General features: G+C 56.9%; 11 protein-coding genes across 11 annotated transcripts; 2 read left to right on the forward strand and 9 right to left on the reverse strand.

The window, feature by feature from the left end:
* Nucleotides 1–1,319: 1,319 nt before the first annotated feature.
* On the reverse strand, nt 1,320–4,247 carry C8Q71DRAFT_11397 (uncharacterized protein). Its single transcript, XM_047916345.1, has 2 exons — nt 3,734–4,247; nt 1,320–3,685 (listed from the first exon to the last, which is right to left on the reverse strand). Exons 1-2 carry the CDS (start codon nt 4,094–4,096, stop codon nt 1,616–1,618), a joined length of 2,433 nt encoding a protein of 810 aa, XP_047784530.1. The 5' UTR covers nt 4,097–4,247; the 3' UTR covers nt 1,320–1,615.
* C8Q71DRAFT_11414 (uncharacterized protein) lies at nt 4,248–5,282 on the reverse strand. Its single transcript, XM_047916346.1, has 4 exons — nt 4,969–5,282; nt 4,842–4,873; nt 4,711–4,771; nt 4,248–4,567 (listed from the first exon to the last, which is right to left on the reverse strand). Exons 1-4 carry the CDS (start codon nt 5,151–5,153, stop codon nt 4,399–4,401), a joined length of 447 nt encoding a protein of 148 aa, XP_047784531.1. The 5' UTR covers nt 5,154–5,282; the 3' UTR covers nt 4,248–4,398.
* A 1,830-nt stretch (nt 5,283–7,112) lies between these two features.
* C8Q71DRAFT_698227 (uncharacterized protein) lies at nt 7,113–8,141 on the reverse strand (the record flags this gene model as incomplete). Its single annotated transcript, XM_047920008.1, has 1 exon — nt 7,113–8,141. The coding sequence occupies one exon, from the start codon at nt 8,139–8,141 to the stop codon at nt 7,113–7,115; it is 1,029 nt and encodes a 342-aa protein (XP_047784532.1).
* Nucleotides 8,142–8,984: 843 nt separating this feature from the next.
* Nucleotides 8,985–9,938, reverse strand: C8Q71DRAFT_729798 (uncharacterized protein). The gene has a single exon (XM_047922051.1). It carries the CDS (start codon nt 9,930–9,932, stop codon nt 9,078–9,080), a length of 855 nt encoding a protein of 284 aa, XP_047784533.1. The 5' UTR covers nt 9,933–9,938; the 3' UTR covers nt 8,985–9,077.
* A 632-nt stretch (nt 9,939–10,570) lies between these two features.
* On the reverse strand, nt 10,571–12,691 carry C8Q71DRAFT_729799 (tRNA modification GTPase TrmE). The gene is made up of 8 exons (XM_047922052.1): nt 12,169–12,691; nt 11,872–12,113; nt 11,699–11,819; nt 11,499–11,642; nt 11,278–11,443; nt 10,947–11,222; nt 10,780–10,892; nt 10,571–10,719 (listed from the first exon to the last, which is right to left on the reverse strand). The coding sequence occupies exons 1-8, from the start codon at nt 12,608–12,610 to the stop codon at nt 10,589–10,591; spliced, it is 1,635 nt and encodes a 544-aa protein (XP_047784534.1). The 5' UTR covers nt 12,611–12,691; the 3' UTR covers nt 10,571–10,588.
* C8Q71DRAFT_11584 (calcium/calmodulin-dependent protein phosphatase) lies at nt 12,646–13,907 on the forward strand. Its single transcript, XM_047916353.1, has 7 exons — nt 12,646–12,855; nt 12,922–12,960; nt 13,015–13,066; nt 13,124–13,222; nt 13,280–13,365; nt 13,423–13,622; nt 13,681–13,907. The coding sequence occupies exons 1-7, from the start codon at nt 12,843–12,845 to the stop codon at nt 13,717–13,719; spliced, it is 528 nt and encodes a 175-aa protein (XP_047784535.1). The 5' UTR covers nt 12,646–12,842; the 3' UTR covers nt 13,720–13,907.
* Nucleotides 13,905–15,195, reverse strand: C8Q71DRAFT_729805 (ATP synthase d subunit). Its single transcript, XM_047922053.1, has 8 exons — nt 15,169–15,195; nt 14,993–15,111; nt 14,899–14,934; nt 14,800–14,839; nt 14,515–14,741; nt 14,327–14,431; nt 14,195–14,276; nt 13,905–14,132 (listed from the first exon to the last, which is right to left on the reverse strand). Exons 3-8 carry the CDS (start codon nt 14,926–14,928, stop codon nt 14,095–14,097), a joined length of 522 nt encoding a protein of 173 aa, XP_047784536.1. The 5' UTR covers nt 14,929–14,934; nt 14,993–15,111; nt 15,169–15,195; the 3' UTR covers nt 13,905–14,094.
* On the reverse strand, nt 15,169–18,026 carry C8Q71DRAFT_11632 (hexokinase). Its single transcript, XM_047916354.1, has 9 exons — nt 17,819–18,026; nt 17,721–17,762; nt 17,011–17,117; nt 16,656–16,951; nt 16,553–16,604; nt 16,361–16,497; nt 15,731–16,302; nt 15,554–15,675; nt 15,169–15,488 (listed from the first exon to the last, which is right to left on the reverse strand). The coding sequence occupies exons 1-9, from the start codon at nt 17,989–17,991 to the stop codon at nt 15,448–15,450; spliced, it is 1,542 nt and encodes a 513-aa protein (XP_047784537.1). The 5' UTR covers nt 17,992–18,026; the 3' UTR covers nt 15,169–15,447.
* A 324-nt stretch (nt 18,027–18,350) lies between these two features.
* C8Q71DRAFT_11680 (putative aquaporin 1) lies at nt 18,351–20,124 on the reverse strand. The gene is made up of 6 exons (XM_047916357.1): nt 19,468–20,124; nt 19,291–19,417; nt 19,203–19,237; nt 19,057–19,150; nt 18,939–19,000; nt 18,351–18,880 (listed from the first exon to the last, which is right to left on the reverse strand). The coding sequence occupies exons 1-6, from the start codon at nt 19,866–19,868 to the stop codon at nt 18,619–18,621; spliced, it is 981 nt and encodes a 326-aa protein (XP_047784538.1). The 5' UTR covers nt 19,869–20,124; the 3' UTR covers nt 18,351–18,618.
* Nucleotides 20,125–21,012: 888 nt separating this feature from the next.
* C8Q71DRAFT_697898 (clathrin adaptor mu subunit) lies at nt 21,013–22,805 on the forward strand (the record flags this gene model as incomplete). The annotated part of the gene is made up of 9 exons (XM_047919995.1): nt 21,013–21,050; nt 21,102–21,313; nt 21,367–21,479; nt 21,533–21,783; nt 21,846–21,907; nt 21,959–22,249; nt 22,310–22,473; nt 22,515–22,585; nt 22,640–22,805. The coding sequence occupies 9 exons, from the start codon at nt 21,013–21,015 to the stop codon at nt 22,803–22,805; spliced, it is 1,368 nt and encodes a 455-aa protein (XP_047784539.1).
* Nucleotides 22,806–22,880: 75 nt separating this feature from the next.
* Nucleotides 22,881–24,362, reverse strand: C8Q71DRAFT_11812 (uncharacterized protein). Its single transcript, XM_047916370.1, has 3 exons — nt 23,994–24,362; nt 23,816–23,940; nt 22,881–23,761 (listed from the first exon to the last, which is right to left on the reverse strand). The coding sequence occupies exons 1-3, from the start codon at nt 24,223–24,225 to the stop codon at nt 23,048–23,050; spliced, it is 1,071 nt and encodes a 356-aa protein (XP_047784540.1). The 5' UTR covers nt 24,226–24,362; the 3' UTR covers nt 22,881–23,047.
* Between the last annotated feature and the right edge of the window lie 2 nt (nt 24,363–24,364).

Here is a 24,364-nt window from a genome sequence, read left to right on the forward strand (position 1 = left end):
CTTGAACGAACGTAAAGAGAAAAGAAAGACAGGACCGGGTGGCTAGGACGCCGTAGTACAGACGAGAGGGATGAAGACGGCGAGCAGATGGCGGCCTGAGGAGAGTCGCCCCAACCCAACCAACACAAATAGAGCCTTCTGCGGCATCTCCCGATCTTCATGCATAACACGTGGCCCGCCCTCTCGCGTCCCGCCCTCGCGCGATCTTCTGCCGACTCAGCGGGCGCCGAATGCCCTCAGCAGCTCCCTCAGCTCTGCCTACCGCCTCGCTCTGCTTACCGCCTCTGCTCTTGCCTTTGCTATCGAGCGCACTCTACCGCTGCGGGTCCGCGCCGCGCAAGGGTGCACTTCTACTCGGTCAGCCTGAGAACGCACAGCACCCAATAATATGCAATTCCACCTCCCCAAATCTGGGATGCCCATCAGGTCAACGCGAAACACGAACGCGTCCGCGGACGCCCGCGACGCCGGTCGATGGCTGCTCGACACGTCGACCCACCGTCCATCGAGTTGTGCGTTGTCTGTGTAACAGGTTACGTGGACAATCTCCCGAGCTGGTAGCATCAATATACACGCGTTTAGCATGCGTCGTTGAGCCGAATGGAAGCCAAAGCTGCCTTTCACGTTCTGTGGCAAAGGCCCCGTAAGCGGTGATTCTCGACATCCTGATACTAATAGTACCAGTCCAGGATACCATTGGTCGTCCCGCCGTGGAGCAGACGGTCGACCACGGCTGACGAGTGCTTCTCAGACTGTTTGCAAAGCCTTGGGACGGTTGCCCGACTATGTGCAGAGTCATCACTTGTCAAAGCTCCAGGTTGCCAGCCTACTCGTCTCTGCGCTGTCGCATCACAAACGGGCAGTGCCCAGGAGAGGCATTTGAGAGCGCGTTATCCACCTGTGAGCAGGTACGCCCGTATCATCTTTCAGGTGGAATACAACTGAACTCAGTACGCCCCGAAACAGCTGGCCTCCTCATTCTGGACCGAAGGTCTCCCCATTGCTACGTCATTACGACCGGGGCCTGCTGGAGGGGCAAACAGACACAGACTTAAGGCCATCATCCGGATCGCATCCAGACATCGTCGGTAAATACTACAGAGTCGGTCAACCCCGTCTGCGTGTGCCCCCATAGGTACACGAGCCGTTCTACACTGGATCATATCATCCTTGTTCCGGGCGCGTACGAGAGTTGTCCCTTGTGGGCGTTGCTTCGACGCGGCAGGCTTCCTCACGAGTATTCATATATCAAGTACTGGTACCGGCAGCCGCATCGACGTAGCCAGTATCTCAGCTGTCTATCTTTAGAGGCAGTTCTCGTGTTGTGAAACGCAGTCGTCGAAGCTCACTCAGGCGCTACATAGTCCAACAATAGTCTGAGCAGACTGAGCCCGGAGCCAAAGCAGAACAGAGCCTCTCTAATTATAGCACAACAAATGTATATATGTACAAGGATATGTTGATCAAGGCGAGGACCGAAGCATGAGGAACCTAGGGTAGAGTCAACAGCATAAGATATACAAGAGCGAACACAGCAGAGACGAAATCAAACATAAGAACATTAATACACCGGGTCCTCACCCACACCGCCGAACGAAAGCAACCACAGCGAGCATCATCGACCTTGTTGCTCCCCCTCAGGACGAGCCATTACATCAAGGAACTGCGCCCACTCCGTCATGCCAAACCCAACCGACGCACCCCACATCGAGCTCTCGTCCGCCGGTGGCACGTACGACGGCTGGCCGTTCTGCCCGTCCATCGTCCCATTGGAGTAATTCTGTTGTTGCTGTTGCTGTTGCTGTTGCTGCTGATGTTGCTGCTGCGCGTGATGTTGCTGCTGCTGCTGCTGCTGTTGCTGTTGTTGCTGCATCTGACGCTGTGACATCATCGACGGCAGCGGCGGCATCCCGTATGCGTTCATATTCATCTGCGAATACGACTGCGCCGACATCTGGCCGTTCTGCAGGGAGAGCATACCCGCTGTTTGGGCCAGCGCGTTGCTCGAGGCCTGTGACGGCTGCATCGCCTGCGCATGCGAATACGGGAGTGTGTCCGTAGACGGCCCCGCTGCCATCGACAGTTGTTGCTGCAGGGGGCGCGCAGTCATGGACGATTGACCGTATGTCTGCATCGTCTGGGGCGGCCTCTGTGGCTGCGCCACCCATCCCTCGAGCCTCTGCTGCTGCTGAACGCCCGCAGACGCCAAGGCGCTGCTCATCTGGGAGGCCGGTGTATACGAGTGTCCGCGGAGCGCCTCCGTCTCGCGCGCCGTCGGCGGGTCCTGGTACGGGAATGCGAGCGTCTTCACGACCTTGAGCACCTCCGCCTTCTTCTGCGCGCGCTGGTCCGCGCTCTGCACGACGAGCTCCTCCGAGTAGAGCGGCTGGAGCGCCTGCAGGATCGTGAGGGCCTTCTCCGCGACGGGCAGCCAGCGGCAGCGCTCGAGGAGCGCCATCGCCTTGCGGACCTGCTCGCGGAAGGTGTCCTTCCCGGGCACGTCCGGGTTCGTGATGAGCTGGAACGAGAAGAACATCGCCGCGGAGAAGACGTGGAACGGGAACCAGTTCAGGTGCCCCGGCACGCTCTGCACGCTGTACGCGTGCGCGGACAGCGTGATCAGCTCCGACGCCGACTCGACCGCCGCGTCGAGGCTCGTCTGCACCTTGATGTAGGGCCGGTGGAGCGTGAACCGGATGTGCAGGTACGCGCACCGGTCGATCACGCTCTGCACCGCGAGCCGCCGCGTCGCTTTCTCCTGGCTGAGCAGCCCCGCGCGCAGCGCGTACTCGTCGAGCTTCAGCTCCGCGGGGAGGTCGCTGTACCAGTCCGTCAGCATTTTGTCCTTCTCCTGCACGGACGTGTACTGGATCGCCTTGAACGACACCGCGTCGTCCATGATATGGCCGAGGATGAACGCGAGCCTGAAGAGGGCGAGGTTCGGGAGGAAGAGCCGCCCGACTTGCTTCTCGATCTCGGGGTCGCGTATCGTCGGCAGGTCCGTCTCGAAATGGTGCGACGCGACGTGCAGCGGGCGGCCGAACATGAACGCCTGCCACCGCTCGAAGAGGATGATGTGCCACCACGCCCAGCGGCGCCGCTCCGCGGTGAGCCGGTCGAATTTGTGCTTGCACGGGTCGCGGTGCAGGCCCACCGCCGTCCCGATGCTGATCAGCTCCCCAGCGAGCTTCCACACCTCCTCTGGGTCCTCCTTCGCGAACGTCAAATAGTGCGACTGCGCGAGGAGGAGCTCCACAAGCGGCAGCGTGTATGTCCGCGTCAGGCTCTCCGCCGACTCGCGGTGGCGCTTGAGAACGTTGCGCATGAGCGTGTGGTATTTGTTACTGTGGTCCTCGACTGTCCCGGAGCCCATGCGGTCCAGCAGCGGGTGCCCGCTCGGCAGGTAGCGCAGCGAGAGGCACATGACGATGCACGCCGTCGCGAACACGACGCGGTCGCCCGACTCCCACTTCTTGAACCGCTGCCAGCCCTCCATGAACGACTTCTCGTTGATGTGCCGGTATATCCAGTTGCAGTAGTCGAAGTAGTACGCGATCAACGCGTCGATGATGTCGAAGGCCGGCAGTTCAGCGAGGAAGTCGCTGTCATATTGTGCTCCGGGCTCTACCACCTCTTCAATGTGTGCGGTGGGACTGTCAGAGTCGGGTTCGTCCCTGTCGTGGTTCTGCTACAGGTCAGATGGTGCGCACGAAAACGAGCGCGATGAACGTACCCCAACCATGAGCGATCCCGGAGTGGTAGGTCCAAGGTATAGACCGCCCATCCGCCCTCCGAACATACCAGGCGTCCCGACCATTGGGGAGCTCTCGGTCTTCGTCCGGTCGGCAGCATCTCCGCGGGTGAGCGAGTCTAGCCGAGCCGCTAGCGGAGCGAGCGGGTGCGCTCCTGACTGTGCACTCGGCGGGAGATGTGCATACCCGATAATGGGTCGGATATTCGAGCTATCTACTTTGATGTAGGATTCGAGCTGTACGAGGGACTGGCGGATGCGCGAGATTTCCGATAGCGGATCGAGTGGCCTGCGGAAGAGTTGTGTTAGCAGACGAAGAGTGGGGTCGGATGACAGGTCTAGCATTTTGCGCACAAGGCAGGGCGTTCGGCAGTGCTCAACACATTTGCAGCGGAAGAATCGTTATATGCTGGGGTGCACGTTGAAGCCCGCAGTCCTTACAACCAACTCGCCCCGTACTCTGCAGGCTCGCACGAGTTGCCCACGGGGAGCCACACAAGCACCCATTTCGTGCAAATGGGGCAGTCGAACTACCCCGAGCGTGACGCCCGTCGGCGATGCCTCCACGATCGTCGTCTGAAAGCCGTTGTCCGAGGAATTGATCGAGGGCAATTCCGGCAATGACGGCACGTCGAATACATCCTTGCCTAGGCAATACACCTGCGGTGTCTGTGTTCAACTGGTGCCTCGTGCAGCCCTCGAGCGCGCTGAATAGGTCTGCCCCAGACAACCTGAGGACATCGTATAGAGGCCTTCGTATTTAACACCATCCGTCTGGTTCGCGGTAAGAGCAGTACGTGCTTCTCAGGCGTGACGCTGAGTTTGACGAAACATCCGACATCAAAGGACGCAATGGATCGTACCCGAGCTGCGTGACCAGACACGCACACCCTTGTAGCTATTCTCAGAGCCACAGGGACATGACTGCACCAGCTCGCCATAAAACCTCGAAGGCTCACCTCGTTTCATCTTGACTGGCCGGTCCGTTGTCCTGCCCTTGGTAACATGAAGCTGTCGTACCTACACGCGGTGTTTGGGACGAGTCAGAATCCACGTCCGCTTAGGTAGCTATCAATATCGCACTGCGCACCTCTCAACACGCAGGACGAGCACGGGCGATTCCTGACAAGACCGAGGATTGCGAGGAGATCGTGTTAGCACGAGCGAGTTGACGTAGGACGCGACGCCGCGGACGAGTGGATTAGAAGAGGGCGCACCTATCGCACTTAAGTTTGCTGTTCCTGCATGGCTCGCAGTTGATAGCCTTGCGTGCCCGCTTGGGTGGAGGCTGCCGCGTTTCTGAGTCCGCGCGATCACCGTCCTCGGGGTCGGGGGCGCCTGGCGAGTGGGGTCGGCGCAGTTTGTTCGGTCGTGACGCGGGCTTGTCCTCGGGCCTGGACATCGTTCGGAGGGTCGCGCGTTGGCGGAGAGGAGGGGTGCAGAGAGAGATTGGAGAGAGGCGGCTTGCGCAGGTCGCTTGTCCAAAAGGGCGCCGCTTCCCCGCACGGACAACTCACGAGGCGCTGGATCGGACGAGGTCTCACCTGCACGGTGCTGAGCGGGGCGCTGGATCTTCTGCGTCTGACTGGGCAGGAACGATAGCAGAGACAGCGTTCTGGCAGCGTTCGCCGGCGGATTGTGCTCCGGCGAGACATCTGAGATGATGCGCGCTGCTCTCCATGCGAACAGAGCCGCGGCACAACAGGCGCCCAGCGTTAGCGTGCCCAGCTCGGGATCGCTCCTGATCGCGTTGTCGCATCACCACCATTGCTGTGCCGCCGCCGGCCTTCCTCGAACCAGCGACTCTGTACGCTGCACCGTTGTCGACGTCGCTCTGGCTGTCGACGACGGTCTGCGAGGAGCAGCAATCCCCTCCCGGGCAGCTTCACACACTGCCTCAAGATAGACTCCGCAGTGCGTGCATTAGGAAACCCCGTCCGCGGACATGCTCAGTCGAGTGGCCTAGTTTGGGCGATTCATTCTGCACGGCGATCTCCCGCGACTTCTCGTCCCAACAAGGTCCCATCTCCAGTGGATAGACTTCAGCTGCACATTCGCTGGACACCGCAGGGCGCACGGGTCCCAGTCTCGCGCATGGCCATCGCCAGTCTTTTGACAAACCCAAGCCGTGTAACGCGCATCCCGAACTCTTCCATGCATCTCGAAGTCAGTGCGTGGTGCATTTCATCATCACGACGTTGATATGCTATGTGGTCCCGAGATCGGCACCCTGCGCCTCGAGCCACATCGATGCTGCCTTGCCTCTTCCATGAGCTTCAGTGCCTGCAACAGCGTCCACCGATATCCACGGGCAAGGGAGAAGCAATTCGCACCTCCCATCAAACTGATAAGAGCGCTCAAACCCCTGCATGAGCAGCGCACTCCAACTGTTGCCAGGGGCAGTCCGCTGAATTCGTGCAACAGTGCTTGTAGCCGTGATGGGCAGGATCGGCTGACGCACCGACACTGCTGATCTTTGATACTACTGTAGTTGGCGGACGCCCAAAGTCAAGCAGTGCCGCTATTTGACAGCATCCGCGAGAGGGTCATCGTCATTTGTCAAGTTGATCACTGGTGAGTAGGATGAAACAGTCAGAAGTCAAATTGTCTCTGAATTGGACATTAGGGACTTCATCGATTCAACTTGGGAACCAACTCACGTCAGTACGCGTACCGAATACTACTGTCAGTGTTGTTACTGGCGACCATACAGCCTGTCAGCAAGCGTGCAAACGATCCGTCCAACCTTTCATTGCAGAAAGCACCGCATCACTTCTGAATCCCCGATTCCCCAAGCAATCGGTACAGCTGCTGCCGATCGCCCTGGTAGAGCTGCTTGGCATGCTAGCTCAGGAACCGCGCTCGATCCTCGCACAATTGACCGCGAAACCGTCGCCGACGCCGCTGCTGACTTTCGCTTGCTTATTTTATATCCGCGGTACGCGCGCGGTCGCACTCACGGCGGCCCCGCAGTGTTCTGTTCGCACCGGAGCGGTCGCCGGAGGCCCTCTCGCTTTCGTGCGCTGTCCAGTGCGCTCGGAGCCTGGAGATCTTTGCCAAACGGGTGCGTTTACGAATCACGTACCGCACGGATAGTTCTTGGATCGCCGTGTCTGGTAGCTGACAGAGACCTTTCTAAGACCTTCCACAGCGACTGGACCCTTCAGCGAGTAAGCTGCTGCACCCTGTTTGACAAGCTAGCTGCGAAATGATGCCTATATGATCCAGGACTTGCGAGTGTACGAGGGGCAGATCTATTCGCAAATAATGTCCATAACTGCAACACGCGCAAGTCACTGCTCTGCGTTTTCCGTGCCACGGGCCATATTGCCGGCCACATCTCAGACAGCCTGGCCTTCGGCTAAGGCCAACTACACTGCATACCGCGAGCCCGCATGCGATCCACCAAGTACTGACCAATATCGTCGACCTGTACGACCCCTATTGAGTCCTCCCCAAGGATCATCGCATATGCCCTCCTGGCCTCCTTCAGCCAGTCAAACGCCACCAGTGGGCTGTCCTGCATCTGCATAATCCGACTACCCTGATGCAAGATGTTCGCATACTGGAACATCATACCCTCCCGCCGTGCGCACTCCAGTGTCCGCCGGACTGCCCGCTCCTCGGAGTCCTGCAGCAGAGGGTACGCCGAGGGGTCCAACGCGTTCTCCAACCTGCACAACAGCTGTACGACAGCCTCCCGACGCTCGTCACTGCGCCTCACGTCCTCCGGCGAGGCGTCCAGGCACGTCCTGCAGAGGCAGCTGCACGAATACTGCTTCTGGAAGAATGCCTGGCGCTCCGCGTGCGTCGTGAGCGTCGTGTACTTCACCGTGATCTCCTCGCCCGCGGCGATGTCCCGCGTCGCGTGCAACTGCCCACACCAGCGCGCCCTGTGCCAGTGGTAGTGCGCGTTCGGGATGCAGTCATGGTTCGCGCGCGATATCAGGAGGTACGTCGCGGCAAAGACGACGTCCTGCGGGTTGTCCTCTGCGTCCTCGCCGAGGAGATTCCCCGCGGTAAACCCGTTCGTCATGATGCGCCCCGCGAGCGGGTGCGCCCGCTTGCCGAGCGAGCACCGGTCGACGAGCGTCATGAACGCCGCGCGCGCGCCCTCCGACAGCGCCGCGAGCGCGGCGTCGTAGAAGGCGGGCTCGAGGGGCGCGAAGTACTTGTTGCCCAGCGAGTCTCTTGGCGAGAGCACCGTCGGCCGCTCCGCGAGGACCAGCTCGCCCGCCTTGATCACCCGCGTCGCGAACATCCCCAGGCCCTTCTGCTCCGTCTCCTGCACGCGGAAGGGCCGCTCTCCCCCGTTGCTCGGGAGTGGTTTCTTCAGGGCGACCTCGCCGAACGGGATGATGTGCTCGAGTTCTGCACGGGTCCCGATCATGATCATGTCCGTCTCTCCGCCGTCCCTCGAGTAAGCACAAAAGCAAGGCGGGGGCACCTGACGCCGGTAGTTCGGCTGCCCTCCCTTGCTCTTGTCTTCCTCAGGACAAACCAGGCGGAATGATGAGTGCATTTGATAAGTACTGGTGTCTACCACAGGCTGCACGGTCGCTGGTCGTGGTGTGGCGCGCTTTGAGGCGGCCGTACTATCTGCTTCGGCGCGCTTGTTCAAACCTTCCTTCAGGAAGCCACGCTTCATTTGAGCGTAAATACCCTCGTCAGGAGGGGCCCTGCCCGTTGCAGATACCGGGGTGCCAGCCTCCGCGACCGGGCTCTGCACAGCCTGAGTTGACTTGGTCGACGAGCCGTCGCGAGACGGCGCCAGTGCTTTGCGCTCTGCGCCCAGACCTTGTTTGAGGAAGCCACGCTTCATCTGCGAGTACATGATGATCTGTACGGTGTCTAGCTACAAATTGTGACTCAGCATGGCATAGCGGTGATCAAGGGTGGTGCATACTAGTACTGCGACGATGATGTCGAGGATGTGCGTCGATCTTGAAGTGAAGCTGATCAAGCTACCTCAGGCTGGCCGAAGTTATATAGGATGCCAGCGAACGGCGTTTGAAGAGTGCTTCCTTCGCTCAGGTGACTCTTCGTGGATGCTCCAGAAGTAAGTATTGCCAATCGCCTACATAGCGGATTCGTGGTCGCGCTTTTCGCCGCCAGCATACCTCGGGCATACTCCCCTACCTCGGATGATTCTTACGATGAGCAATCTGGCTACCTACGACACAAAACTTGCGCTCACCGTCACAGGCCGGGAATGCCCAATGAACATGCCATGCCATGCCATCTATGATCATTCCACTGTGCTCTCGGTGTATGTCGTCCGATACCTGTACAAGTTACATGTCGGACCTAGTTTAAGCAGAAAGATTTACGGCCAGCTATATACCGCGCCACGCGACCGCAAGACTGTCGTCAAGAACCAACCATGCTTATCGACCTGCGAGACTTCCCATGCTTCCTTTCCGAGCGTCGTCACATACGCTTGCCTAGCGACCTTCAACCACTTGAGCGCCACCACAGGCCCTTCCCGTTTCGTCAACATCCGGCTCGCCAGAAAGGCGATGGTCGCGTAGCTTATCATCATGCCTTCCTCTTGCGCGTGCTCCAACACCCGTTGGAGGGACTCCTCCGAGACGGTGGGACACAAAGAGGAGTACAAGGCACTCTGCAAGGCGTCTCGCACATGTGCGACCATCTTGCGCTGCTGGTCGCTACGCCGCACGTCCTCCGGCGTAGCGTCCGAGCACGTCTTGCAGAGACACTCGCATGAGTACCGCTCCTTCAAAGCCGCGTGCCGTTCCGCCTGCGTGAGCGCGAAGGTGTAGCTGACGGTGATCTCCTCGCCCGCGGGGATATCCCGCTTGGCGAAGAACTGCCCGCACCACCGCGTCTTCAACCACTGGTAGTTGGCGTTCCCGACGCAATCGTGATTTGCGCGGGACAAGGTGATGTATGTCGCGGCGAATTCGACGAGCGTGTCTTCGTCGTCGGTCATAGGCCCGGAGTCGAATGAGTTGATGGCGATGCGCCCAAGGAGCGGGTGAGATAATTCGGGGGAGCAAGAGTCGGCCAGGGCCATGAAGGACGCCCGCGCACCATCGGACAGCGCCGCAAGGGCGGCATCGTTGAACGATGGTTCAGGAGAGACCTTCTTGGAGGCCAGTACGGTCGGCCGTTCTGCGATAATCAATTCACCGGCCCTGATGAGCCGCGTCGCGAACATCCCTAGACCCTGTTTCTCGCTCTCCCCGATGCGGAAAGGCTTCGACTTGTCGTCTCCGTCCGGGAGCGGCTTTTGCAACGCGAACTCGCCGAACGGCAGGATGCATTCAAGTTCCAGTCGGGTTCCAACTATGACCATCCGCGCCTCCCCGTCGTCCACCGAATAGGTACAATAGCAAGGAGAAAGCAGCCGAAGCATCTCGTTCGGTTGCCCGTTCTTGCGCTTATACTCTTCGTGACACACGAGATTGAGGCGCGATCCACGTCCAGACTTTACAGCCGGAGTGTCCACTTGGCAGGCAGTCGCACCGCCGCGCTTCTTGGAACCTTTCTTGCGAGAGCCAGACTTCATGCTCGAGTCAATGACGAACTGCCCGTCGGACTACTTGTGAGGAATTATTGAAATTTTAGGCAACAGGACTGGAAACATACCTAACAACTAAAACCACAGCGTCGAGTGGTCACTGGAGTCGAACGTCCAAACTGCGTTATATATACGAGGCCAGGGGCGTCTGAAGATAAAGCTTCTATCTCACAGTAAGTATGTCCAGATGTCCGTTCGCGGCGAACGTGGAGACTCGTCATCAAAAAATGGAACGTACTGTGGATAAAGTGGTCGCCCGATCTCGGTGTCCAACGTGAGATGACAGCATATCCTTATTTGCCGATGCAGAAATCACGAAATACAGCATCGAGGACGTCCTCCACATCAATGACCCCAGAAATCTTACCAATGGCCTGAGCGGCGTAGCGGAGCTCTTCCGCAGCAAGCACTACATTCTCCGCATCTGCAATGGTTCGCTTGATCAACAACCCAGCTTTCCATAGCGATCGAGGCATGCGCTCACTGTAAGTCAGGAAGGCATATAAGAACTGCAATGCATGCTCCAAATGGACACGATGCCGGGCATGTGTGATCAGCGGACGGTCATGCGAGTCATGCTCCTGATACACATCATATCTGCAACACGGCACGGTTAGACTTCACGCCGCGACCGGGAACGCGGACACTGACCGATGCTGCAAGGCTTGTGCAAAGCCATCCAGGAAGTCCTGCGTGCCCTTCCCAGTCGTGAGGCTGACGACCCATCCTTGACGAACGCCAAGGGCAGTCAGAACGGACGAAACCTGATCGGGCGTGACATCCGCCATATCCGACTTGTTAAGAAGCACGTAGGTTTCCGGACTGATGAGCGGGGACACGGAGGACGAGATTCCCAAGCCCTTTGAAGTGCTGTTCATGATATCCGGCAAGGAGAGCACACACAACGAGATATCTGTCGATTGAACCCTGACAATGACGTGTCAATTTTGATAGCTTCTGAGAAACTTGCGGCATTACGAACAGGTTACGAGCGCGTTCGACCCCTATGTTTTCCACCAGGTCATCTGTCTGCCGTATTCCGGCTGTGTCGGCGACAATCACGGGTAGGCCACCAATGTCAAGGGAGAGTTCCAAAATATCTCGAGTCGTGCCCGGGACTGAAGTAACAATGGCCGCTTCTCGTTGCGCTGAGGTTTCGATCAGAACATTTGGACGTTGCGGCGCTGAATCCTCTCCACTTACCGAGAAAGTTCAGCAAGCTACTCTTGCCCGCGTTCGGTGGTCCAAAGATAGCAAGCCGTATGCCCGAGCGCAGAATTTCACCCCTGCGGTTGTCAGAAAGGTGCGCACGCACATTTTGTGCTATATCTCTAGCACGTTCTCGGGCTGCCATTCGCTCATTTATTTTGTAGCTCTTACGCACGGGTTGGAAAAACACCGACCTTGTTCGTATACGCCTTCCTCGATATCCTCGCCTTCACCAAAATCGATGAGTGCTTCTACGAGAGCAAGACACTGTATGACGTCTTTCCTGAGCTTCTCGAAGTGGTCTCGCATAGCACCCTGTGTGACTTCAGCGAGTGCAAAGAAGTATCATATTCGAACTATCACACACCCCTGCCGCGATCAGCGCAGCTTTCCGCTGGCTTTCAGTTTCCGCGTTAATCAAGTCCTTCAAGCCCTCGACTTGGGTGAGGTCAAGGCGACCACCCTTGAAGGCACGACGCGTAAATTCCCCTGCTTCTGCGGGACGACAGGCCGGAATGCGCGACAGAGCCGCAAGCACTGAGGACACAACTGCTCGACCAGAGTGGATGTGCAGCTCTACGACATCTTCGGTGGTAAAGGACTTCGGTGCTATACAGACTCTTCGAGTGAAGGAACTCTCGAGACAACGTGCGGGACAACGAACCTTTGAAGTAGACTGCAAGACCATCATCTAGGACCTCACCAGACGCGGGGTGAGTGACCTTGCACCTGTACATTTGCCACGGCGTTGGGACATCGCTTTCAGATGCGTCCTTACGTGCTCCTCTCTTCACCACTGCCCTCCATGCTTGCAGCGCGTCAGGCCCCGAGATCCTGACCACAGCTACCCCGCCCTTTCCGGGAGGCGTTGAAAGCGCATATATAGTCCGACGCTGGTTGTCCGACAAGGGCAGCTGGCCGTCGTGTAAATGGAAGGCTGTCGACGCGCTTGGGTCGTGCTGAGACTTGCTGCTACCAGAAGTGCCAAAGCGTCGGAACGGGTCCGCGTGCTTCGTTTGGGTTCTGATGATCAACCGCTCCTTCGTCAGCAGCGCAGAGGTGTTACGGAGTGCATGGGTCGCTGCAGAGAGCCGGCATCGCAGCATTCGAATCTCGCGGTGGACGACGCGGTCAGGTCGCGGAGGCCGAATATGTGCTGCCTCAAGCGCGAAGCGACCAGTTCCCACGGGCGCGCCGGAGGGTCTTGGGCGCGAGCGGTCGACCACACAGCCTGCTCTGAACTTTGCCTGCGATCCTCCTGCCTCTGCTCCCCCTCTCAAGCATCGTTGTGCACGGATTGTTATTTACCAAAGTAACGTGTAGGAAAGCTCGGACACCATGGGTCAATCACGTACGTCGTGTGCAATACACTTGCCGGCCTGCCTTGTTGACTGAGCGAGTCGTGCTCCACATGCAGCGTCGCAGTTCATGGAGGACATGCAGAGGCGGTCCAACTGTAAGTGCGCGTTCATCTGCTAGTCATCCTTTTGTCTCATGTTCTATCGCCCAGTCAATGCCAACGAGTTGGAACGGCTGAAGAAGCGCTTCATGAAGCTGGACAGGTGTGTGCTCCTGTCGTGTACTATATGCGGGGTACTCACGAAATATTGCACCTGCAGCGATGGCTCTGGATCGATAGATCGCGAAGAGTTCCTTCAAATCCCCCAAATCGCTAACAACCCCCTCGCATCACGACTAATCGCTATCTTCGACGAAGAGTGCGTATGATGAACCGTACCGCACCTTGGTGCAGCGTTCTAATGCTTCATCCACAGTGGAGGAGGGACGGTCGACTTCCAAGAGTTCGTCGGTGGTCTGAGCGCATTCAGTAGCCGAGGAGGTCGAGAAGAGAAGCTGAGATGTACGTGTGTGCTCCTCACAAGTATATGCCCCATCAACTCATACGCCACCCGAGTAGTTGCCTTCAAGGTGTATGACATGGACCGAGATGGTTATATCTCGAACGGAGAACTGTTCCTCGTGTTGAAGATGATGGTCGGAAATAACCTCAAGGACGGACAACTACAACAAATCGTTGACAAGACGATAATGGAAGCGGATAAGGACGGCGATGGCAAGCTCAGTTTCGAGGAATTCGTTCAAATGGTGTCGAATACGGTGCGTCAATGCAATTATAATCATGGTTCTCAGTGGCACTGACCAGCAAAACCTGTAGGATATTGTAAAGCAGATGACGCTAGAGGATCTGTTCTAGTGCCAACCGGTCGTATGTTCTGGTGTACGTTAGTTTCCCCATTAGCTCTATACCCATTCGTGTCTCGCTACTCCTCGCGCATTGTTACCGCTCATGATCTGCAATGACACTCACGCCTTGTGCGACTTGTGACTCTGCTGTTTCACTATCACGTAGCCAGTATCGCTCATGATAATCCTAAACAGGTCAGCCACAGCTAGCGGAGCCCTGATCGCCCAGATGAGGCGAGTACGGCACTGCGCTTGCAGAATCTGCAGCTACGCACAGGTCCACGATGGGCAAGTTCGCACAGGGGATGGCAGGTGAGGATAACCAATCTGATGTGCGGCTATTATGCGGCTGCGACTTCTATTGGCAAAGCATCGTAGCGACAAATTACATGAGCGAGAGATCGCCGAACTTCTCCTTGTAACCTGTGCAAAGCATAGCGTGAGTGTGAGCGGCGGGCAGAATTGCGTCGCAGAAGGGTACGTACCCGGCACGGTCCACTTGCCCTTCTTCATCATGGTCTCGACGGCCTCGACGATGCGCGGGTGCGCTTGGCCAACCTCCTCCACCTGCGGACGTGTAAATACGTGACGAGACGTGAAAGATGTACATTACGTACCGTGAGGTCTTCGAAGGGTCGTGCATCCTCAATGTTAGCGAGGGTAGCCTGGAGGTCCTTCAGCTCGATGTCGATCTTCTCCGTCGTCTCCTTCGCCTTCGCGACCTATTCTCCCAACACCAATAATTCACAGAAATAATGCGACACAATGATCAGTGATGCCTCCGGATAGAGCGCAGAATACATACCGCCTTCGCCTCGAACGCCTCGATGGCCTTGAGCTGCGCGCTCACGTCGTACGTGACGGGCTTGAAGCCGCTGACGGTCTTCTCAGCCTCGTCCACGATAGCCTTGTTCTTCAGGAGCGAGCGATAGTGCGCGAAGTCAACAGTGGTGGGCTGCGCTGCAGCGTGCGCATGGACGCGCTGGGCGTCCGCGTGCCGCTTGCGGAAGGCCTGAAGAGCCGCGACGGTCTCTGATTGTACACATTTAATCAACATTTCATACATTCGCACTTGAGCAGAATCACCCACCCTTGGAAAGACCGAGAGAGGTGTAGACACGGGTGAAGTCCTGTATGACGTGCCAACCATGAACCGAGGGTACGACCGAGAAAAAGATGCAGGACTCACCACCGCTGCAGTGGCTGCTTTTGAGGCCATGGCGAGCTACACGAGGGTCAGTCAGAGCCCAGCGAAGGGAGCAGGAAAGCAGGGGCAGCCTTACAGAATGAGTGGTGAGTCGTGGAGGTCGTCACGAAGGCCGTCGAGCTCTGTCGGCACGCCGGAAACGGCCGAGCCGATACGGGCGCTTCCGCTCCGGTCCTCTGCGAGCGATGCAACTTGCTGCCAACCGTGAGTACTACTGACACAGTACTTACAACCGTCTATTCTTCGACTTACTTACTGCATGTTGTATGGTGAGGGATTGACACAAGACGAGTAAGTAATTGATACACCAGTGAATGTGATTTCTCCTCTCTTCGTTGTGATACATTCTACGTTCAATAGTACTGCTACTGCGAAGTCCACGTTCCATTCTCCCCACTCCCCCCACTTCTAGTTCTGAACCAGTACAACAACGCCAGGGAAATGTCGGAGCGATACAATTGGCACTACTTGAACATTAAAGTGTGTGGTAATACAATATCCGTTATTATGACTGCGGTCCCCGAGTGGGAATTACAGGCCTTGTTTGACAGCCTGCAGGGCGCACAATGCAGCTAGGGCATCACCGAGTGAGTGTGAATGAGAGGAATGGTAACCGGCAGAAATTAGAAATACGTACCTCCTGCACCGCTGCCGTCCTTGGCCAGGTCGATCTCGACTCGCTTCTCCACCGGCTCCCCGACGAGGGATCGGAGGGAAGATCGGAGGCGAGCTTGGAAGTTAGGATAGTGTTGAATCAAGCTGGGAACGAGCCAGTGAGTTGCTGCCCCGTGTCTGAGACGTCGTCACGACGTACCTGCCATCGACACCAATAATGATATTCCCCTTCGGCTCGGGCGTGCCCCCGCCAAGCTCCGCATGCCCGGTCTGCACAAGCACAGCTGCAAGTGCAGTACCGCTCAGCCTCGCCGCGCGGTTCGCCACCAACGATGCTGCCCAGCGGACCGTCGCCGCATCTCGAAGAGAGACATCCTCGGGGTCGAGCAGCAGTCTCTGCACCAGAATGCCACGAATCCGCTCCAGACGCGCGTGGTCTTGGGGGCCCAGCGCCTCCACATCCGTGAAGTGTGCGCTCTGCCAGTTGGTCTGTCCATTTGCCTTGATCTCGGTGTTGCGCCCCGACTCCCACGCTTCCTCGACCTCGCTCATGATAGCGGTGTCGATGCCGTAGTGCGTGTTCAGCGGCGCGCTCGCCTTGCCACCAAACAGGAGCGGCTTCGGCGCGGCGTCGATGAGGGCAAGGAGGATATTCCGCGTGATTTCGCCAAGATACATGCCCGAGATAAACTTCTCGAACGCCTGGTAGCGCGGGTTGATCGATTCGCGGTCCAGCTTGTTGTCGTATGGGGTCGTCGGGAGCCTCGTGCGCTGGCAACAAAGAAATACATGTCAGACGTTGCAGAACTCATATGATGACTTTGCATACGGTGTTGTTGAATGCGCCCCATTCCGTGTTAATAATCATCAGTCCACCTTCCTTCCGTGCTTGAGAGTCACCAAGCTTGGTGATGTTGTCCACCTTCTCAACGTATGCGCCGTTGGTGCCAGTACCAAAGATGCCACCTTATGGAAAGAGTGTCTAGTCTAATACCATTGATTGAAGGCGTACAATACACACCCAGAAGACACGATCCGGCACTGTACGCTCGCGAAAGCAGTGTACCGACAGTCTAGCACAGGTATCAGCAAGCCAGTTCATCGAGACAAATCAGTGCACCTACGTCGTTTACCAGCGCGACACAACGGACGTGCAGATGTTTCCGATTGAAGGCATCTTGCAGGAGCCCAACTACATCATTTCCGACGGCGTTCTTCGCTGAGAATCCCTTCGTCCATGTCAGAATCTTGCCCTGGTTCAATGCCGTTTGTTCAACCGGAAAACTGAAGGTAAGGCCTAGTGGTACGGCAGGTGCAGAGATGGTGTCGAAGGGATTGGCGACGTCGTGTGAGGGGCTGATGGGAGAGCCGACGCTTGAGTGCTCCGTCAGGAATGCGTCAACAGAATCTGCCAGGTAATCTGCGAGATCATCCCAGTATCAGACGGAGAAAAACTACGCCACAAATTGATGGACTCACCGAAAAGCACAGACGCCTCCCCTGTCTTCAATGCTTCAGACACCTTGTATTTCTGCTGCTTCATGGAGAACTCATGGTTGCCGAGTAGCGTGACCTCGCAAACTCGCCTCCAGAAGCCGGTCAGGGTACCGCTCTCAGATGAAGCAAAATGAGTGCCCACAGATTCGTTCCTCCGAGATCAAGCGCTAGAAAAGTACTGAATGACGTCGTCAGTACTTGACCCTCAATATACTACACAGTGTAGACTGCGAGTGACCGCCTCGTCAAACTCCAAGACTTCTGCATGTCACGCTCTTCGTGGTCGCGTGAAGAAGTATTCGCGAGTGCATGTGGCTCGCACACGACCATGGGCGAATGCGATCACATGCAACGCGACACAATTGGACTTCTGGCGCGCCGCGCCGTTCGGTCAGATCTTCGGTGCGCGGACGCGTATCGATCGGTAAGCGTCGTTATAGAGAATCCCAGGGATTATCCGAAATAGGCACAGCGGACGATCGACCAGCAGGCTACGTAGTTAGACCGAGCTGCCTTTTCGGGAGCGCTGGTCGCGGAAGTAGACCGGGTCCGCATGAGAACGGGAGGACGACAGCGGGGACGCACGCTCCGTCGCGATCCGACCAAAGTAGCGCAGAAGCGGGGATTGACACGTAGCAGACAGAGTGCGGCCGATGCGAGCGGTCCACGGCGGAGGGGAAAGACGAACTCACCCAGTTTCCGTGCCGTCCGGTACACCCGTCACGAACGTCGGGCTGTCCATTCAACATGAGCAAGCGAGCACGAGGACATATGCGCGTAGAAAGCATACATCATGGCCATCGGATGGTTGTACTCCCCCAGTCCAGCGCGGAAGTCCTCAAGGAATTGCTTCGTGATTTCGATGAGCGCATCCTCTTCAAGGCGGAACTGGTCCTCGATGTCATCCAGGATCTTGCGTTCCGCCTCCACGGACACGCCAGACAGTGCGGCTAGCTTGGTCATGGATGGGGAAAGAAGGGGGCGAGGGATAAGTAGAGTAGTCGAGTGTGCGCGAAAGCCGACTGAATCTCTTATGACATACGCGACCCCGATCACGTGGGGAGATCGCCCTCCGATTTGCGCGCCTAATCAAAGTCCAAGTCCAGGAATGGCTTCAGAGTCTGGAGAGCCGCTAGCTCTCGTCCAGTCGCTGCCTCTCAGCAGGCCTCGCCTCTCACCGGAGCTACCTCCAGCAAGCGCCTGAACGAGGCCCTGCATTATGCATTCTGGATCGCTATGGGACGTCCGGCGTGCGCGGATACATATTCTCGGGAGCCTTTCGCCGCGGTCAAGACAGCAGCGGCCGGCATCGATGTCCGGTGTATTTTTCATTGAGAGACTGATTCATCATATAAGTACAGTAGAAATGCGGTGATTATACATTGCAATGATGGGTGCGAGGAACCAAATATCGTTACAGGCCAACTGAGAGTAATGTCCCGTAGGTATTGTATACAGTACTTCATACTACGCTCCATCAGCTAGTTCCGTCGCTCGGATGATCTGCTTCATTCATATGACTGCGGTCGATCTCGACATTCCGTTCCTTGATTCCAAGTATAGACGTATACTGAGTGGATGGCCAATCCCTTAGACGGGACTGTCGTTGACGCGCGTCCGGCCATGCGAGGAGACATTGGCGGTACCTGCGTCACCATTCGCGCGGGCAATAGCATCCTTCTCACGACGCGAAGTATCATCGGCGGTACTCCTCCGGCGCGAAGAACCCGACCGCCTAGAGGAGCGGGAACCCGAACGGCGGCCAACCGATACACCGTCCTGGAGCGGGACGATGGGCGACTGACTGGGGTCAGTCGTGTCCTGGCCGGGAGTCAACAGCCAGTAGCGGTTCCTATAATGCGTCCGTCCTCAATGGTCATGTACACAGAAGTCAGAAGCCGAAAACTCACTGCTTCAAAATGATGTAGAGGGCAGCGCCGAGCAGCGACCCGAGACCGTCACCCACCCAGTACTGAGCGCGTCGATCAGCCCGATGTAGCATATACTCCTACCGAGATAAGCACTCACCACCCAATGAGTGCCATGGGGAAATCCCGTCACCACTGCAGGACCGAAAGCGCGAGCGACGTTCATAGCAGCGCCAGTGTAGTACACAGCCCACCTAAATGATGATTTCAGCGGCCGGCGTAGTGGCACTAGAACGGCGCACTCACAATTGGCATGCGAAAAGCGTAAGGCCAATGCCGACCTGGGGAACGACGTCAGAAACGAGCCCGCCTGAGTAGCAAGACAACAACTTACCGGTGCGAAGGGCGTGACGGCGTGCTTCTCCGCGGCCATCATCAGCACGGCGAGTACAAGGGCCGCGGTGATGAACATCTCAATGAACACACCCTGCGCTGGGTTGACCCCTGGTGCGAGAAACGTGCTACGATTCCGCGTCAGGCTCGAAGAAGACAATGCAGGAGAAGCACATACACAGATTGGAGTGTTCCAGGAGTCAACGCGAGGACAAGCGCAGCAGCAACGATGCCGCCTACCAATTGCGCTATGCAATACAGCACGAAGCGGAGAGGCCCAATGATGCCGACAAGGAATAGCGCTAGACTGATATTCGGGTTGAAGACTCCTCCGCTAGCGCGGTAGAATATCCAAACGGCGATGAGGAGGCTGAAGCCCATCGAGAGAGCGATGTACATGTTGTGTATGACATTGGATGTTCCTGCACCAGAGCTGGTCTCGATCTCTGGACTGGCCGCCTGAATACCACCGAAGGCGAGGAGCAAGAAGGTAGTCGTCCCAATGAATTCGAGGAACGCCGCCTTGACGTCGTCGAGCCAATTTGCGAAGAGACCTGCGGTAACTGGTGAGCTGTTCATCTTTTCTGGCTACGTAGCAGTCGTAAGAGTCGTGAAGGATGAGTGCGGTCGACGGCGGCGGCTGACGGGGGTTGGCAGTGGCTGGCCGGGTCCTCGCAAATGGCGAACCGAGCAACAAAGATAAAGCCTTCGCCATTCAATCGGAACGTGGAGTGAATGTCACTATAAATGCCCCGCACCACGACACGAGCGATCCCCCCGCTCTATCCGACGCAGACAGGGGCGGCGGGAGCATTGTCTGGCGTCCCCTGCCAATCAGCCTTAACCGTGTGACGTAGGCGCGCAAGCGGCTCCTCACCTTGCTGCCGCTGCCCTCCTGTGCCAGGGACCAGCACTGCGCTGAGCAAAAGAAAGACGTCAGTGCAGGGAGAAGCGCGTAATGTTCCGTTGGATCGAGAAAGTGGATGGGCATACTACGATAAGCTCCCGAGGCCTGATCACCCGGGTCATGACTCATTGTAGCGACGATGCTTCGTCGCCGACGTCCAGGAGAACGTAACGTCGAACTTACATCAAGGAGAGTGATAATGAGGGAGATAAGCCCGCTGTAGAATGGCAACAGGTACAGGAATTTGCCCAATGACTGGTGCACGCTGCACAACCAACAACTTGAATGAGACGTCCTGAGTTGACTCTAGTGCGCTAGGAGGAGCACCGCACCATGATGCATGATGCCCCATTAGACATGAGCATGCAAGCAAGAGATTGAAGATAGGTGGATGATGTGCTCATCACAAAACTACAGCAGGTCGTGGCTCGCGTATGTTTGCTGACGACGTCGACGGAACGAGCTGACTTGGAAGATCTGGAGGACGATGACGCTGAGCGCCCAGAGCTGTGGCTGAAGATCCCAATCGGGATTGAGATCGACGACGTTCCGCCCAATCCTCAGGCCGCCGCGACTCTCTCGCCTGGAACCAACTTCGTGGACTGTCCGTCAGGTTGGAGATTCCGTCCTGCGCCGCCTTACACGCGTGGATTAGCCAAGACAAGCTACTGAACTCGCTCGTACAGACGCACGGAAGTTGTGACGACAGCGTGTGCCAGCCGGTGGGAACTTCCCCAAGGGCCCGGGTGGGTTACGAGAAATAGCATTGACGAAGTCTGCACTAGTATCGCTAGCCCTCCTAAGATCGTATTCCAAATGGCAATCGACGGAATTGTCATGCTGGACTCTACGGGGTACGTCTTCGTGTGTGTGCTGCACTTCACATGGGATTGACCGAAGAACAGTCGACCCATCATACAGTCGGGATTTCGTTCCACATCATCGACGTACCCTTTACTGCATATCGATGCAGTGAACGATGCGCTGTCTAATGCGCCCAAACCCGAGGATGTTGACCCGGTGATATATGTGTCCGGCTTTAACATTGATATCCCTTGCGCGTGTTGCCACGCAAAGGTAGGGGACATGCGGATACTCTGTCCCATCAGTGGTGAAGGTGATGTTATCGTCTATTCATATGTTCGGCGTGTTTTTATGACTGTCCCACAGTTGACCCACTCTACGCGTTTGCATTCATGGAAACGTTCGTCGACATCCTCCGGGAGTATTTCGGATACATCTCTGCAGAAACGCTCAAAGAGAACTTCGACATCGTTTATCAGGTTGGTCAGGTTGTAACGCTCCTCCGCAGACGATACTCAAATGTAGGTCCCAGCTTCTCGAGGAAACCCTTGACGCAGGTGGTCATCCTCTCACAACGTCTCCGAATGCATTGCGAGACATCGTGCTGCCACCGTCGCTACTCAACAAGGTCCTATCCGTCGCCGGTGTGCCAGGCCTTGCTACGCCTCTAGTGGGTCCACAACCCTTCGCATCCCCGATTCCGTGGAGGAAGGCCGGCGTACGTTATAACAACAATGAGATCTACTTCGACGTCGTAGAAACCCTGGAGGCCATCGTCAATAAGTATGCACGTTATCAGCTTTCGCATATTTTCGCTCACGGAGCTCAACCTATCTTACTCTTAGGAACGGCACTCCTGCCTCCAGCAATGTATGGGGACGAGTGGAGTCGAATTGCAAACTCTCGGGTGTGCAGAATTCCTTTGATAATACCTAACTGGTCGACTCATTAATCACAGGAATTCCCGACCTATTGCTCACATTGTCGAACTCACAGTCGCTCACGGACTGCTCATTTCACCCATGTGTCAGGCATGTTTTTTTAATCCGGTACAGCGCTCGAGTAGCTGACATCCATAATTTTTGCAGACTTTCGCGATGGGCTCGCGACAAGACCCTGTCCTTCATCCCCCCAGACGGTCGATTCAAGCTCTTGGAGTACCGTTACGCCCCGACATCTGCTTCGACTATGCACCAAGTGGCGGTACCACTTTCCATGCGCACAAACGTCATGATCGAGGAGCACGGCGGTATGAAAAAAACTCAGGCTCGCATGTCCGAAGGCACATTACTGATCACTCTATCAATAGGTACACTTGACCTCTCCTTCACATCCCGCTTGACGACGCGCACAATGGAGAGCGTCGTGATCGAGCTTTACCTTGGGGAGGGTGCTTCTGGTGCGAGCTGCACAGCGTCTCACAACGCATCGTGGAGTTTCGACCCCAGGACCCTGGCAAGTCATTTCACCAGTGTCCTGGACGAGTTGTACTGATCTCTCGTGTTCTCTCGTAGAGCTTGCGTTGGGAGCTCAAGAACGTAGCACCCTCGGCTACACACACGCTTCGAGGCACATTCGCGTCGACGTCGGTATTTCTTCGCGCGTGTCCGTACTAGCATGCTCATTCGCCTCTTGACAGAGTCAAAACGCCACGGCCAGCTCGTTCTTTCCGAGTGCGATTCGATATCATGCAACACAGCTTCTCAGCGTTGAAGATTGATCAACTCAAGCTGACTGGAGAGCTGTACAAGCCATACAAGGGTATGAGGCCGAGATCCTCTGGAGACATCGAGTGGCGATGGTAGCGTGGCATGACATCTCTGGGCCTATCGGCAAGTCACGTCTTGAGCGATGGGATACAAAGGATGGACTGTAAGCCGCCCATACAGGCTAACATCCAGAGTAATCACGTCAGATGAGCCCATGGGAGTAGGGGTGCATTAGGTGTACTTTTAGTATCTATGGAATGTGTAGCCACTGGAGCCGTCCCCGCCCCGTGCCGGCATACAGTGTAAATCCGAACACATAAGACGACCACACACGCTCTCTAGTACTTTGAGTTCACCGTGAACATCTTGTATCTCTCGACGACCTTCGCCCAATCGAGCACCGTCCAGAAGCGCTTCATGTACTCCTCCTTCCCCCACACGCCGTACTCGGGCAGCCACGCGTGCTCGTGCACAGACACGCAAAACAGCGGGTAGAGCGTCTCGCCAACCTTTCTGATCCTCGACGCTGTGTCCGTGGGCCCTCGTGGCGGCAGGTTGTTATCGGCGGCGTACACGTCGTCGGTGCTGATAGAGCCATGGCTGAAGGATGACCTCGCCAATCCAGACGTGCTGAATGTCCTCGAGTGCGGCGGGGGCGGTGGGGTCGACAAGGGGTTCTGCGAGACACCGGACACTGGTGATGACGCGATGGGGGACTCGGCCGTCTCAGCACCAGTCGCTGGTGCTGGGGAAGTTTGGCCAAGTCTGAGGCCCCGAGCAATGATCTCGCCGACGATCTTTTCACGTCGTAGCTGGTATTCGCCCGACCGGATGAGGAGCGTGCCTGCGCCGAAGATGGGGTAGAAGGCGATCTCGCCGACGTTGTCCACGACGCAGTACAACCACCCGGAGGAGAACATGCCGAGGATCGCTGCGCTGAAATTCGACTGGAACTGCTCCATGCTGCCGTACTGGTCCTTGATCGCGGAGAAGACGGTGTTCTGGCTGCCCAGGGCGTCCTCGTTCGACAGTGCACCATCTGCTGGGGGTTTCTGGTCGTGTATGAACGGTCATATCATAAAGCGGGGAAGGGATATGGGACATACCAAGCTCTCGAGGAAGAACGAGTTGTTGAGGGCTTCGCAGGCGTAGTCGAACTCCAGCACTTTGTGAGGGTCGCGGGCTGCCTCGATGGCAGTCTGGACGACACTCTTGTTCTCCAATACGGTACCTGGTCGCACATGAGGACTTGCGGCCCAGCAGCGGCGGGTTACATAGACGCACCTCGGACCTGGTCGTTAAGCCTGTCCAACAGCCCATTCTGATAGTCCGATGCGATGACCTTCAGGGATGCCGGTGACAAGAATTTCCCAAGGCCATTCTCGATTGGATATGGCAGTGCTTTCCGCTCGTGGTACTTTCTTGACCGCACCCAACGACCGTGCTTGCACGCTGGCACGAGACGTGCTGCACCGCGAGAGCTGGTCGCACCGAGCCGAAGACCAAGGGGTAACATTCCTTCTATGCAAGCTCCCGCGTAGGACCCCGAAAGCGAGTGTAAGGAGGAGGCGCGAACGCGAGGGCGAGGAGGTGTTGAACGCGAAACTTTTTGGACGCGGACAAGACGCGCTCGCCAGCGTGACTACCCAAAAAGG

This window comes from Rhodofomes roseus (assembly GCF_022264815.1).
Source record: "Rhodofomes roseus strain CIRM-BRFM 1785 chromosome Unknown C8Q71scaffold_1, whole genome shotgun sequence".
In the NCBI taxonomy this organism is placed as follows: Eukaryota; Fungi; Basidiomycota; class Agaricomycetes; order Polyporales; family Fomitopsidaceae; genus Rhodofomes; species Rhodofomes roseus.

Bases quoted from the DNA above. Each gene is read 5' to 3' on its own strand.
- C8Q71DRAFT_11632 (XM_047916354.1), bottom strand. From the start codon at position 17,991: ATGACCAAGCTAGCCGCACTGTCTGGCGTGTCCGTGGAGGCGGAACGC. The intron at 16,952-17,010 runs GTGAGTCCATCA...ATGATCTCGCAG, and splicing joins GGAGGCGTCTGTGCTTTTCG to ATTACCTGGCAGATTCTGTT. The intron at 16,498-16,552 runs GTGTGTATTGTA...TCTTTCCATAAG, and splicing joins TGCCGGATCGTGTCTTCTGG to GTGGCATCTTTGGTACTGGC.
- C8Q71DRAFT_11584 (XM_047916353.1), top strand. The intron at 13,223-13,279 runs GTGCGTATGATG...CTTCATCCACAG, and splicing joins ATCGCTATCTTCGACGAAGA to TGGAGGAGGGACGGTCGACT. The intron at 13,366-13,422 runs GTACGTGTGTGC...CCACCCGAGTAG, and splicing joins TCGAGAAGAGAAGCTGAGAT to TTGCCTTCAAGGTGTATGAC.
- C8Q71DRAFT_729798 (XM_047922051.1), bottom strand. From the start codon at position 9,932: ATGTTCGCGACGCGGCTCATCAGGGCCGGTGAATTGATTATCGCAGAA.
- C8Q71DRAFT_11812 (XM_047916370.1), bottom strand. From the start codon at position 24,225: ATGTTACCCCTTGGTCTTCGGCTCGGTGCGACCAGCTCTCGCGGTGCA. The intron at 23,941-23,993 runs GTGCGTCTATGT...ATGTGCGACCAG, and splicing joins GCTTAACGACCAGGTCCGAG to GTACCGTATTGGAGAACAAG. The intron at 23,762-23,815 runs GTATGTCCCATA...ATACACGACCAG, and splicing joins CGTTCTTCCTCGAGAGCTTG to AAACCCCCAGCAGATGGTGC.
- C8Q71DRAFT_729805 (XM_047922053.1), bottom strand. From the start codon at position 14,928: ATGGCCTCAAAAGCAGCCACTGCAGCGGTG. The intron at 14,840-14,898 runs GTGAGTCCTGCA...CACGTCATACAG, and splicing joins AAGCAGCCACTGCAGCGGTG to GACTTCACCCGTGTCTACAC. The intron at 14,432-14,514 runs GTATGTATTCTG...TTGGGAGAATAG, and splicing joins AGGCGTTCGAGGCGAAGGCG to GTCGCGAAGGCGAAGGAGAC.
- C8Q71DRAFT_729799 (XM_047922052.1), bottom strand. From the start codon at position 12,610: ATGCTGCGATGCCGGCTCTCTGCAGCGACCCATGCACTCCGTAACACC. The intron at 11,643-11,698 runs GTCGGTGTTTTT...AGCGAATGGCAG, and splicing joins GGAAGGCGTATACGAACAAG to CCCGAGAACGTGCTAGAGAT. The intron at 10,893-10,946 runs GTCAGTGTCCGC...GCCGTGTTGCAG, and splicing joins GCACAAGCCTTGCAGCATCG to ATATGATGTGTATCAGGAGC.
- C8Q71DRAFT_11680 (XM_047916357.1), bottom strand. From the start codon at position 19,868: ATGAACAGCTCACCAGTTACCGCAGGTCTCTTCGCAAATTGGCTCGAC. The intron at 19,418-19,467 runs GTATGTGCTTCT...GCGGAATCGTAG, and splicing joins CCTGGAACACTCCAATCTGT to CACGTTTCTCGCACCAGGGG. The intron at 19,001-19,056 runs GTGAGTGCTTAT...CGACGCGCTCAG, and splicing joins CCCATGGCACTCATTGGGTG to TACTGGGTGGGTGACGGTCT.
- C8Q71DRAFT_11397 (XM_047916345.1), bottom strand. From the start codon at position 4,096: ATGCTAGACCTGTCATCCGACCCCACTCTTCGTCTGCTAACACAACTC. The intron at 3,686-3,733 runs GTACGTTCATCG...GACCTGTAGCAG, and splicing joins CGGGATCGCTCATGGTTGGG to AACCACGACAGGGACGAACC.
- C8Q71DRAFT_11414 (XM_047916346.1), bottom strand. From the start codon at position 5,153: ATGTCCAGGCCCGAGGACAAGCCCGCGTCACGACCGAACAAACTGCGC. The intron at 4,874-4,968 runs GTGCGCCCTCTT...CGGTCTTGTCAG, and splicing joins AGCAAACTTAAGTGCGATAG to GAATCGCCCGTGCTCGTCCT. The intron at 4,568-4,710 runs GTGAGCCTTCGA...CGTCAAACTCAG, and splicing joins GCCAGTCAAGATGAAACGAG to CGTCACGCCTGAGAAGCACG.